Here is a 12545-nt window from a genome sequence, read left to right as displayed (position 1 = left end):
TCTGTGTGTGTGTGTGTGTACACTACACAGCTTGTGTAGACTTTATGAAAATGTGAAGTTTCCATTTAATTCAAAGTCTGACCAATAAAACACAACAGATGCAGATGCAGGTTCAGTTGGTGCTGTTTTGATGTCATGAAGCAGCGCAGCGTGAATGTGATGTGTTTGTTAATGCGGAAGATGTCTTCTAGAATATATATCTACACAACAGCAATGGGAACGTTTCAATGTGCCGCTAGGAAATGTCGGTACTGTTGTTGCTGCATAAATGGGGGGTTAAAGAACAGCTTTTAAGATGAAAGCATCAGAGGAAACGGATGTTTGGTTTTGATCTCTGTTTACTGCATTCAGCAGTTCCCTTGAAAGGATTTAAAGTGGTAATCAGTGGGATAATGGTTTGTTATTTTGTCTCCAGACGCCGTGCTAAGCATTTATTGCTGTGGTGATTTTTGCACTGCATTTCCCAGCCATCAATTGTCATTCAAAACAGTGTGCATTCTTTTGTCTTCATCATCTGCTCAGGTGCATTTGTCAAATAGGGCTATCACTGCTCGTTAACGATACTCACCTCTCCTTCTATTAATCCGTGCCAAACTGGAAACCACACTTCCTGTGTGCTGTTATTAATTTCCTGGCATTGTGCCATCATTAAAACGTGTTTCTCTGGAGATGAGCCCTCATTGTGTTTGTTATTGTTTTCGCTCCTAAACAATGAAATTATCATGGCGGGAAATGTGTTTCATAAATCATAAGTGAACTGATTCCCACTTTGGTAACATCTGTGTTGTATAAACTGTGTGGATGCTTGAATTGATAATTATAGATACAAAAATAAAAAACCAGTTAGACCAGGACAGATACAAAAATTTAAATATATTATACCTGCCTTATTTTTAAAGTTGCAGTTTTCTTTTATGTAAACAGTAGTCCTGACATCCTACACGCCAGGTATCCTTTCACTCTTGCGGTCTTCCCTATCAGGGCTTAGCACCGGCCAGGGCAGTTGTGATTGATTTAAAAAATATATATATAAACAAGCCATAGCGTTTTTTTGCCTATACCAGAATAGATACGCAGTGTAGTCGGACTATACTCCAGCGCTGACACAGCACTGTGGAGATAGGCTAGGTGTAGAAATGCGAGACTATGGGAACAATGGCTCAAATGACTGTGTAATGGGAGAGGGGTTGCCCGTACTGACGAACCCACAGAGGTCACCCAACTGTGTACTTCCTCTTCGCTTAGAGTTTTAGTGTCTATCCCACAATCTCATAGAGGTCCGCTCTGTATACAGTATTTATGCACTTGCCCTGATGAAGGCATAAATGGCAGAAACGTGTTGTCATTTTATAATGATTTAGCCAATATGTTAAAGGTTTTTTAAACGTTACCCTTGTAGTGCCTCAGTTTCCTTCAATGCTTTTAGCCATATGTTCTTCTTAGCTTCTTGGTTTGTTATTAGAGACCAATGCAAAGATAAAAGATAAAAATAAGACTCCAAATGAATAACATAGATTCTCTGTGTCTGCTTGATGTGTGACCTTTTGTTATTATAGAAGATAATATGATATACTATGAGGAATATCCCAAATGTTGAGCCAAAGTCTTAACCCAGTCATGGACAATAATAGTAATTGAGTAAAGTAGATTTACAGACAGTTTATGATGAAAAGAAGGAAACAAACATATAAGTTAAATGATTTAAGAGAAAACGCAGAAAGAGCAAAACCATTGTAAGCACAGGAGGAACGTGGAATAACCTGATTAGATAAATGCCTATTGAGAAAGAAAAGGTGTTTATGAGTCCTGATGGGACGAGGTTGCCTTCCAGATTCCACCTTGGCTTCATTTGGTTAATTTCATTGTTTGTGATTCCCTTGACATTTTAAAACATCTTTCACAACCCAATTCACGGAAATTAATGTTATGTTATCTCCCAATCCACCCTAGCTCTGTCTTCTTATTTAGTAATTGACCAAAGTTTTTGTTTTTGTTGATTTCGTCCCCAGTTTGCTCCCAGTACTCCCGAGGTGTCTTCGCCATCTTCGGCCTGTATGACAAGCGCTCGGTCCACACGTTGACGTCCTTCTGCAGCGCCCTGCATATCTCCCTCATCACGCCCAGCTTCCCCACCGAGGGTGAGAGCCAGTTCACCCTGCAGCTCCGGCCGTCCATCCGGGGGGCGCTCTTGTCCCTCCTCGACCACTACGACTGGAACAAGTTCGTCTTCCTGTACGACACCGACCGGGGTGAGTGATGAGGATGGACTGCTTTTGTCTTTCCTTTGGTGTGTGTGTGTGTGTGTTTGTGTGTGTGTGTGTTTGTGTGTGTGTGTGTGTGTGTGTGTGTGTGTGTGTGTGTGTGTGTGTGTGTGTGTGTGTGTGTGTGTGTGTGTACTGTACTTCAGATGCATTTCTCATCTAACTTACAACCTTTAAAAGTACTAAGTGAACTGATTCTGCCAAAATGTAAACAATAACTGCACATGGACAAAATTTTGTTAAACCCAAATTCTGAATGAATAATGCCACATAAGATTTACAGTAAAATAAAAATGCAAACCCAACTGCAGTAACTGAACTTGGGCTACGTAACAACTGAGCTCTAGGAGCCGTCAAGCACTTACTGCACTCTGTTCCACAGGGAAACACGACAGATATAACAAGAAAGCTATACATGTATCAAGTTAAAGCTACTTGGTGAGCTAGCCGTGGCTAGCCAAAACAAAATGTACTTACTGATATACTGACAGTAAACTGAATACCTTTGAGATGTGGAATAACAACAACTAATTGAGAAAATAATCAACAGATTAATCGGCGATGAAAACAATCGTTAGTTGCCGCCCTAAAAGAAACATTTGCATCCCGTCTTCTGCCAATAGTCAATGTTTATTTCTTTTAACCATGATCATTCTATAAACTTAGCTACTGTAAGTAGGTGTCAACTTAACCAAACCTTTAACATACAGGTGGCAGATCAGAAAAAGCTCATTAGAGTTGTTTTTGGTACCAACAAAAGACCAGTTTCATTGTTCAGGTATGAGGACCTGTTGGATTATGTGCATGTTGTACTGTAAGTAATCCAATTTTAAGGAATTAAAAAATGTCACCAGCCCTAAAACAGTACATGAACCTAAATATATGTAGATTTAATTCAAAATAATTTGATTTAAGTACAATAAATCTCTCAGCAGGCGGGTATGTGGTGTTTCTTCGGCCTCATGCTCCCTACATGGCAAACTCAGAGGTGTGAATGGATGTTTTTAATCCACAAAATGTTTTTGGGCCACCGAGTGATCAATATCGCAGTGCAGCTACTGTTGGAAGTGTTGGAAGTGTTGTGGATAGTGTTGGACCTCTCTCTCCATCTGTCTCTGTCGATTGTCCTCCTGAGGACGACGACTGCGTATTTCTTTCATCCGTATGTGTTTCTCTCTCTTTGTTTTTTTTCCTTTTTCTTTTCTTTCTGTCCCCAGCTCAGTCTTCACATACACACTCACAGAGTCAATAGGTTTGTACTTACTCACCCCTCACCTCCCCCTCCCCGAGTCACATTTCCATTACTAGACTGAATGGATATGGGCTGCTGCTTGGATCACATCTCCACATCTCTCTTTCTTACATTTTCCAGAAGGTAGTCAGGGTTTTTATTCTTTCTATCTGCTTCTTTGGTGACTGCAGTGAGTGTTTGTGCAGATTGGATGTATAGGAGCGACAGAGTGAGGACCGTATCAAGATGGCCGCCCTTCAGAACAATCATTCACACTCATTCCCTGCCTATTTTTTCTCTTATCTCAAGTTGTACATGGTTAAAAGACTCTGATTGGCTAACAGCCAGCCAATGATTGCCTGGCTATCAGCATCCTTTACCCATGGCAACAGGGCAATCTCATGAATTATTGAACTTTGGCAAGATGACATCAGACTGACCAGCTTTTGTAATTGGCTTGATATCTCTGCTTAATTCTTTTCAGTGGCTAGAGCTGACCGAGGAGGTAGCAGTTCATTTTCACATTCACAACGTAACACAAACACATATGGATCTAACATATTTCAAAAAAATGCAAGTAACAACGGTTTTGTGCAGCAAGGCACCTTTAAAGCCTCAATCTGGCATCTGAAAACGGATTCAAGATCAGCATTAGTCTTTGAAAGGGATGCATATGTTCTTATGGTGGAATGTAATGATTATTTTAAATACTAGACACTTAAAGGGCTTTCTGGTTTGCCAATCAAATTCAGACAACGAACAGCAATGGTCACTTGCTGTTGGATGCAAGAAAAGGAGGCATGAAAATGAAAAAATCTGGAATATGAATGCAACCATGACTTAATCTATCTTGATTGACCTTGTATGGCGACTGTGTTATGTATTTGGTAAATTTACCCTAACTTGATTTTCTGCAAACGTGACAGCCCTACTGATGGCTCTGTCCATGGTGCTGAAATCAGTCAGCAGCCGGCAACTTATTTCAATTGACTGATCGCTGATGTTTGAGCTCTGCCATTCTGTTGAAGTTGCTGTCATCCGAACAGTGGGAAACACTGGCTGTCGAGGAATGCAACACAGCAGTTATGTTGGATTTTTTTACGTAAGGAAATTAATTAGTGTGGTATTTAAAGTACTCCAGTTTAATTTGAAGGCAGTTTTTTTTTGTTCTTTTATATTGCAGTGAAACATATATCAGTAATTTGTTTTTCTGCATAAAAGCAAAGCCCTGCACAAACATTATTCAAAATCTTAATAATTGTGAATTTTCTATTTTTTGTGTGTCTGTGTAAGAGTGAGTGAGTGACTGAGAAAGTGTGTGCCTGTGCACGTCAGCAGTGGCTGACTGTATACTACGTATTAGTGTTCTGTATGTGCAGGCAAGTGCTTTTCAGAAGGCTTTTGGGTGCAGGATGCAGCACTTTGGCCTGAGGATTTCTTTCACACACACACAGGGCCAGGCATTCATCCAGTATCGACTACAATGTAGAATCAGCCCACGCATGGCTGAGCTCAGTCAATGAGCGCCAGTCTGATTCGCTGCATCAAAGCACCAGAGATACAAGGGGCTGGATACCGTAGCACTGTAGTGAGTGCTCTTCCTTTTAGATTTACTTACAATTCCTAGAAACACGTTCTCATCTGAAAAAACATAAATAGAGGCAACACAAATATAATAATATACAAAAAGAATCCAGGAAATGTTTTGGAGAAGATAAATTAAAGGAAGCTGCGAAGATAGGAGAATAAAAATAAAATGAGATGAAATACGAATCTGAAAAAAATGTTTTTTGTAGAGGAGAGAAAACGAGAGGAGAGGAAAGTGACGGGGGAAATAAGAGATTAGGAAACAATAGAGGTGGGGAAATGAATGGAAAGGAAATAAGAGAAGGGGAGAGGAGAGGAGAGAAAAGGATATGAGGGGAAACCAAGAGGGATGAAATGACATGAGGGGAGGGGAAAAAAAAAGAAGAGAAGGGAGGAGAATGAGAGAAGCAAGGACATAAGAGAAAGGAAACAAGGAGAGGAAATGAGAGGAAAATAAACTAAGAGAGGAAGGAGAGGACAGGAGAAGAACCAAGGAGGTAGGAAAGAAATGGAAATTTTGAGGAGAGAAAACAAGAAAGTAGGAAAAGAGAGGAGATGAGATAAGATGAAAGAAGGAGGGAGGAAAGGCAATGAAAGGAAACAAGGAGGTAGGAAAAGAAAAGAGAGGGAAAAGAAGGTATGAAATGAGAGGAGAGGATTTTAGAGGAAAAAGAGAATATAAAACAAGAGGTGAGGAAAGTGGAGGAGAGTAAACTAGAGAAGAGTAGACAAGAAGAGTGGAAAGGAAAGAGAGGAGAAATAAAAATAAGAGAAGAGGAAAAAATACAAGATGATAAAAGAAGGCTAAAGACAATTCCAGAGGATTGGTAAAGAGAGGAGAGGGGAAACAAGAAAACTAGAAGATAGAAAAGAGGAGAAGAGAGGAAAGTGTAGAAGAAAAGAGAGCACTAAAAATTAGAAAAGATGAGATGAGAGGAGATGACGTGAAGAGCCGAAGAGGAAGTAAGGGAGGAAAGGGAAAAAAAGAAGAGCAGGAAACAAGACTATCTTTCTCTAACAGATGGACTGGTAGCAGCAGTGTGTACAGGCCATGATGAATGGCTCGTTTTAAAAGCGTAAGCATCTCTATGCTCTCCGAAGAGCAAGAGGTGAAAGGATCAGGACTGGTTCAATGAGGAAGGATGTAGGCTCTGTAGACATACCCTGACAATATGCATCGCACTGGGGGGGAAGATAGAGTACAGGCAGAAATCCCACACACATAACCCCAGATGTGCACTTCCTCTCCCTTCCACATGCTGCAGCTGCTTCCATCTAGTGTCCAGCTCTGCTCCCATCAGCACAACATGCGTTAGTCTGCACACTAGCCCGTGGCTGTGTCTTTGACGCTGATTGCAGCTGGCTGTTGCTCCCCATACAGCCCCAGGGCTACACATTTATCAGCTGGTAATCAGCTGGCCCCTTGCTTGCTTTACTTTACTTGACTGCCACCCCTGCGGTTTCCTGTCCATGCGCTTGGTACACCATGCGGCACAATAGGACATAGGGGGATATCATAGATATGGGACAAGCAACTCTCTCCAGTTGTTGGTTTGTATTGGATCAGATAGTGGTAACAGTGTGGGATGGGACTCCTGATTTGAATTTAGTCTCTATTCTAATACTTAGTTTCTATTCTAAACATAGCATTCTGCAGGTTAAAGGTGGAGAAGATTGTTTGTTAGCAAAATATTAAATGTTTTATGAGATAAATATGCATTCAAAACATTTTTTAGGCATCAAAACTAAATACTTTTTTTTTGGAAAAACTATGCATTTGATTTGCGACCCCTTACATTAGTATGTGATGCCATAACAGTTCTTAGAATTAGCTCATACAACTAGTAAGCTTGTATATCAACAGATCCATCTCAGGGTGCTGAGAAAGATGGTGTGATAGGAGTGAAAGCCAACCAACCTCCCCATGCAAAATTTCTGCCTTTAGTACTACTTGCTACCGTTGTTGCTCTTAATATATATTCACGCGCCGTAGAGCTGCTGCTCTCCCCGGTGCGTTCCATCAACACGCATAGGGAGGTCGGATCTGACGCTGAGAGCCAGTGACCAAGCGTCCTTATTTTACGAGATGGCCATGAGAACGGGTTGGAATGGGTTTGACTCCCCAACAAAAAGAATAGGAGCACACCAGTCTAATATACTATGGTTTCACACCACAACACACTAACAGTGAGGTAAAACAGCTGCTCATTTGTAGCTAAAACAGCTCCAGTCGATACAGTCAATAGCAGCAAAGTAACTGCATCTAGCACAGGGAGGTCTTTCTATCCCAGCCCACGGCATTCTGCACAGCATCTCTCTCCTTCTTTCATTCTGTTTATTTGTCAGGAACTATGGACAAAAAGCTTCATTTCAAACAATAAGAAGAGACGCTCTGTATCAGATTTAGCCACCAGCTACTATTTGCCTGCAATCCCTGGACAGGTATACACAAACACCACAAAGTAAATGGTAAAGACACAAAGTGTGTTCATGCCAGAAGAACTGGAGAATGTAAATGTCTTGAAGCAGCCTTTGTCATTTTTTTCTGTTTTGGGTTTTCCTCCTCGGAAAAACAACTAATGAACATTGTGTACATTGATTCAAATTTATCAATTAGCACAGTTCTGCTATTCAGCAACTAACTATGTCCCCAAGAGAGGTCACAAAATTGATGAAATGCGTAAACAAATAAATTGATGGTTGACTCCAGGGATGTCAGGCTGTGGGTTCAACACTTTGGTCCAGATACAGTCCCTACAGGATGGGGGTGTTTGCCATTCCCATCGGCCTTATATGCAAATGATTTATGCAAATTAGCAAATGTTAGCATGCTGACGTTAGTACAGCATGTCGCTCAAAGCTCTTGAGAATTCATTTCACAGAGCAAACCCTGGTAGATTTTGCCCTTGGTTTTATCCTAAGCTAAAGTTTATTAGATGCTTGTTATATCACAGAAAGGTCAGTGTGGTTTTGGTTATTTAGGAGACACATAGAACTGTCTATAAAAACAACTAGACAAAATGTTATTGAAAACTTAGATATTTTGCTTAATTTCAATTGCTTTTCAATGACTAAATTTTTATGTGTAAGTGGCTATATCTGATGTAATATTTGTTGACGAGAACGTTGAAACAGTAAAGTCATATTGTCTTTTGAAGTATAATAAAATCAAGTAGTGGCCTTTAAAAAGACACAAATGGTGGCGCCCTGTTGCCGACCATAAACTGCAACATTTGCATTTCCGGTCCACAAGGAGACTTTTTGTTGCATGTCGATCTCTCTCTCTCTCTCTCTCTCTCTCTCTCTCTCTCTCTCTCTCTCTCTCTCTCTCTCTCTCTCTCTCTCTCTCTCTCTCTCTCTCTCTCTCTCTCTCTCTCTCCCCCCTCTTTTTGTGTCATGACAGTCTGATTTCTAATGACAGCTGATAATAACAGCATAAAATCAACAGAGGTAAAATGTGTTTGTCCTCACTAAATAAAGACCTCATCAAAGCCCACTTGGTTCTTTTTTAGCTTTTGCAACATGCAACCCCATTTGTCTTTTTTCAGTATTGAGAAAAAGAACAATGATTGTGATCCATTTGGGGTCTAGCTTCCCAACAGTTCTAGTCAAAATGTCATGAACCAGCTCTTCCTTTAGGGCAAACTGAGGACTCTGGGTGGTGCATGTGTGAGCATGTGCATGAGTGTGTCGTCTCAACCAGCAGTCCCTCCTGGCACCGACATCCCTCTAATGGGGAGCCAAGGGCTGGGGAGGGGATAGACGAGGTGGAGAGGGAGCTGGGTTGCCAGAGCTCAGGTTAATCCACTAATTGGGAGCAAAGGGAGATGGGTTGCCAGATTGTTATGACCACAAGGAGGGTCCGTTTATGGGGGACATCTGTTCCTGCTGGAGAACAGCCGACCTCACAGCTCCCTAGTTTCCTCTCTGGCACTCATCTTCTTTATATAGCAAGGGCCCCCCCCCCATCCGTAACTCAAGAGTCTAGTGTTACATTGGACTCCTGGAGACAAGCCTGTTTCCCCGTCTGGACTAAAAGCCAGGATCTAGTTGAAAAAACATTAAAGCTTAAGAGGAGTTTGCTTGAGCACAGTTTCTTTTAGATTGGAAAGAGGTTGTCTTGCCAAACAACAATTATAGGCAATGTGTTTTATCACTTCACATGGCCTAATATGCCACTGTTTTGTTTTGTTTTTATAAAAAAATATATACCCTTTTAATATACTTTATCAATACTGCAAGGCAATTAAGCCAGGAAGTATATGGGGTGACAGTAGCTCCGTCCATAGGGAATTGGGTCGGGAACTGGGGGGCTGCTGGTTCAAGTCCCCGTTCGGACCAAAGAAAGCAGTGTGGACTGGGCACTGCCAAGGTGCTCTTGAGCAAGGCACCGAAATTAATACCAGCTTCAGTTTCATCAGTAAACATATCCAGCAGCTGTTGCACTGACAATTAAAAAGCATTCAGCATTTTAACCAATGGATCCAGATCTGCATTGAAATACTTACCATACAACATGTTTCCTATTCCCATAAAACGCGGTAGTTCTTCAGAAGATCTTCTAAAATCTTACAATGTAAAAAGGACCCTGTATAATTCTCAAACACTAGAGCAACGGTTTGTGTTGTTTTGATGAGTGTGTCCCCATTTTGTTTGTGTCTTACGAATGTACACCAGCATGAGGACGCATGACAAAGGATCCCTTGCTTCTGTTGGTTTTGCGAATTTACAGTTGTTGTCTATAGCCAGCCAAGAAAAATGGGAATGCTACGGCAAAACGTAGAGAAGAAGAGTGATGGACAACCATCAGCTATCCCTGGCCCTGCAGTCCAATGTTGAAGTGTCCTTGGGCAAGACACTGAACCCAGAGTTGCACCCAATGCCGTGCCATCGGAGTATAAATGTGTGTGAATGTTCATCTGATGAGCAGGCAGCACTTTGCACGGCAAACTCCGCCACAGTGTGTGAACGGTGAATGGTTCCTGTACTATGTAAAAGTGCTTTGAGTAGAAAAGCGCTATATAAGAACCTTGCATTTACATTTTACATAACATTATCTGCAGGTCTGTAACCGGACACAAACTCTCGTCTCCTACGTTAAAGTCTCTGACCACCATCGTTGTCTCGTTACATCAAGGATACACTTCCTCTTAATTGCCACTAAATTGTTCAATAAAGATGTAAATATAAGGGACACTGTAAAAAAAAAAACCTATGCGCATGTTGACTGTTTATGTTTACAAAGTGAAGAGTGGTAAATATCAAAGACTAAACTAAGGAAGTTAATGAGCATACTGAGCTCATATTTGCCTACAATGGATATATGTAAATACAATATTAATATGCATTATGATGAATACAAAAAATACTTTTGCATTGGGTAAAGTGAAGTGGTTCCATTTTTTTGTTCTTTCCCCTCTTTGATGTGTCTTGTCCTGTGTGTCTGACTGCATCAGGATACGCCATGCTGCAGGCCATCATGGAGAAGGCGGGACAAAACAACTGGCAGGTCAGCGCCATCTGCGTTGAAAACTTCAACGATGCCAGTTACCGACGGCTCCTGGAGGATCTGGACCGGAGACAGGAGAAGAAGTTTGTCATAGACCTAGAGGCTGAGAGACTGCAGAACATGCTGGAACAGGTGATGCCACCATGACACCGGTTTAGTTGGTATTAGAAATTCATCCATTATAATTATCTTTTGTCTTAATTATTTACTTTTTCTTTTTTAACATCTGGTTCCGAAGATTGTTGAACGCCTGCTGTTTATTTGCTTCAGCTTGCAAAAGTTGAAATGCACACTATTTACTGAAATTTATTAGACACTATTCATATAGTGCTGTTTGGATCTACTTGTGGAGCTTCAAAAGTGTCGTTAAATACACCATTTGTTGTGACACAGCTGTTTTTATCCACGTTGTCTGCCAGAAAGGAAGCAGGCTAATCTCCAGAGCAGGCATCACATCGCAGCAATTACCTTAACGAGTCCAGCCAATCAACCATGTTAGCCAAACTTATTTGAACGAGAAAACGAAGGTGAACGGTAAAATTAGTTATAACAATAACTGGATACTGGACTCCAAAATGACGCCCATTCATTCCAATAAAATATGTTCCCCCAGGGCATACAGCAAAAAAGGTTTTCTCTCTTCCTGGTTTGCTTGTTCTGTAGCCTGCTGCACGGGCTCGCTGGTGTCTCTGGCTGAGCCCACCGGCACATCCCATAGACTCTACATTGATGAGACGTATACAGTATATATATTTTTTGTAGTTTATTTGTCAGTGACAACTCAGCGCACATTACTACATAGATAATTATCACAGTCAAGGCCATAACAATATGTGTAGATCTGTTGCACAAAAGGTTTCTAGCCAATGAGCTAATTTGCAACCCCAGTCCCTGGTCAGGCCTTTCTAAGAAGATAATACTAGCAAATAGACATTATAAAAGTAGTACATAGTGTGAGTTACACAGTCATGCAGCAGATACAATGTATACTTATATATTACATCAACATTTCACAGAGTCGTACCCTCATTACACAAAACAGCACATCACACAACAACACAAACCTGAAGCACCCAGCTGCTTGCACCTGCTCAGCTGAACTTGAAAACAGTCGGTTTGGTTCTCCAGTGGTGTTAGTTGGCATAAGCACACTCAGAATATTATGTGTGCCTTCCTCCTCCTCGTCATCTTCATCCTCTCATCTATCCACCTGTCCCTTGGGCAACTGGTGTCTCTGTAATTGTTCAATTATTCAGGAAATCTCCACTCTGACATCTGTCATAGTTCTAACAATTTACTTTGCAGATGTGTGTGAGAGAGTCTCTTTTGCCCCAAGCAGCAGCAGCAGTCTTCCTGCTCCATCCTTGTTTGATGCCAGAGCACAGAGCATCTCACAAGTAGATGTCATATTTCAACTTGTGGGAAGATATTGTTTTGTGCAGTCGTGGTTTGAGTTGCTGACAAAGACATGAACATGTGTTTTAGCCCGTATTCGTTTAAACTGTCATCCTGTTCATATTTGCATCTTCCTAAATTCTCCTGATCCAGGACAAGGATTTGAATATATAATTGGGCCTCATTAGCTGCTAATTAAAAGCACGGTCAGTAGCCTTGGCTTATAGGCAACCAGATGTTACTTTGTTTGTCATAGAATGAAATCTCTGAATGCAAACCTGTTTCATTTACAGATGGTAATGTAATTTGCTGGCAGGTTATTTGAAAGTTGTACAAACTAACTTGTATAGCAACTTTGTTTACTAAGACAAGCGCTATATGAATTTGATATATTAAACCAGCTGCAAAGTGATAGGCTTAAAGTTCATTTAATGTCCAGGAGGTGTGAAAGGACTAAATGTCAGCAAAATGTGCTGTAAATCCTCTTTCAGACATGCATTGTTTTATGTAGCTATGTCAGCAGTAATTCCTGTTGAATTCATGTCTGAATAAATGCCTAAGT

General features: G+C 41.0%; 1 protein-coding gene across 4 annotated transcripts in view; it reads left to right on the top strand.

Annotated features, from left to right (window-relative positions):
- gria4b (glutamate receptor, ionotropic, AMPA 4b) overlaps positions 1 to 12545 on the top strand; it is a 116607-nt gene that overhangs the window by 55195 nt on the left and 48867 nt on the right. For all 4 annotated transcript variants that reach the window (XR_004334612.1, XM_032533306.1, XM_032533305.1 and 1 more), the window contains exons 3-4: positions 2010 to 2249; positions 10536 to 10720. Coding sequence is in view for 3 of the 4 variants with exons in the window: in XM_032533306.1 (XP_032389197.1) it covers positions 2010 to 2249; positions 10536 to 10720 (425 nt within the window). In the remaining variant the exon portion in view is untranslated. The remainder of the gene's footprint in view (positions 1 to 2009; positions 2250 to 10535; positions 10721 to 12545) is intronic.

This window comes from Etheostoma spectabile, chromosome 13 (assembly GCF_008692095.1).
Source record: "Etheostoma spectabile isolate EspeVRDwgs_2016 chromosome 13, UIUC_Espe_1.0, whole genome shotgun sequence".
Lineage (NCBI taxonomy): Eukaryota > Metazoa > Chordata > Actinopteri > Perciformes > Percidae > Etheostoma > Etheostoma spectabile.
The sequence above is the reverse complement of the archived record's forward strand: the minus strand, read 5'-3'. Positions and strand labels throughout refer to the sequence as shown.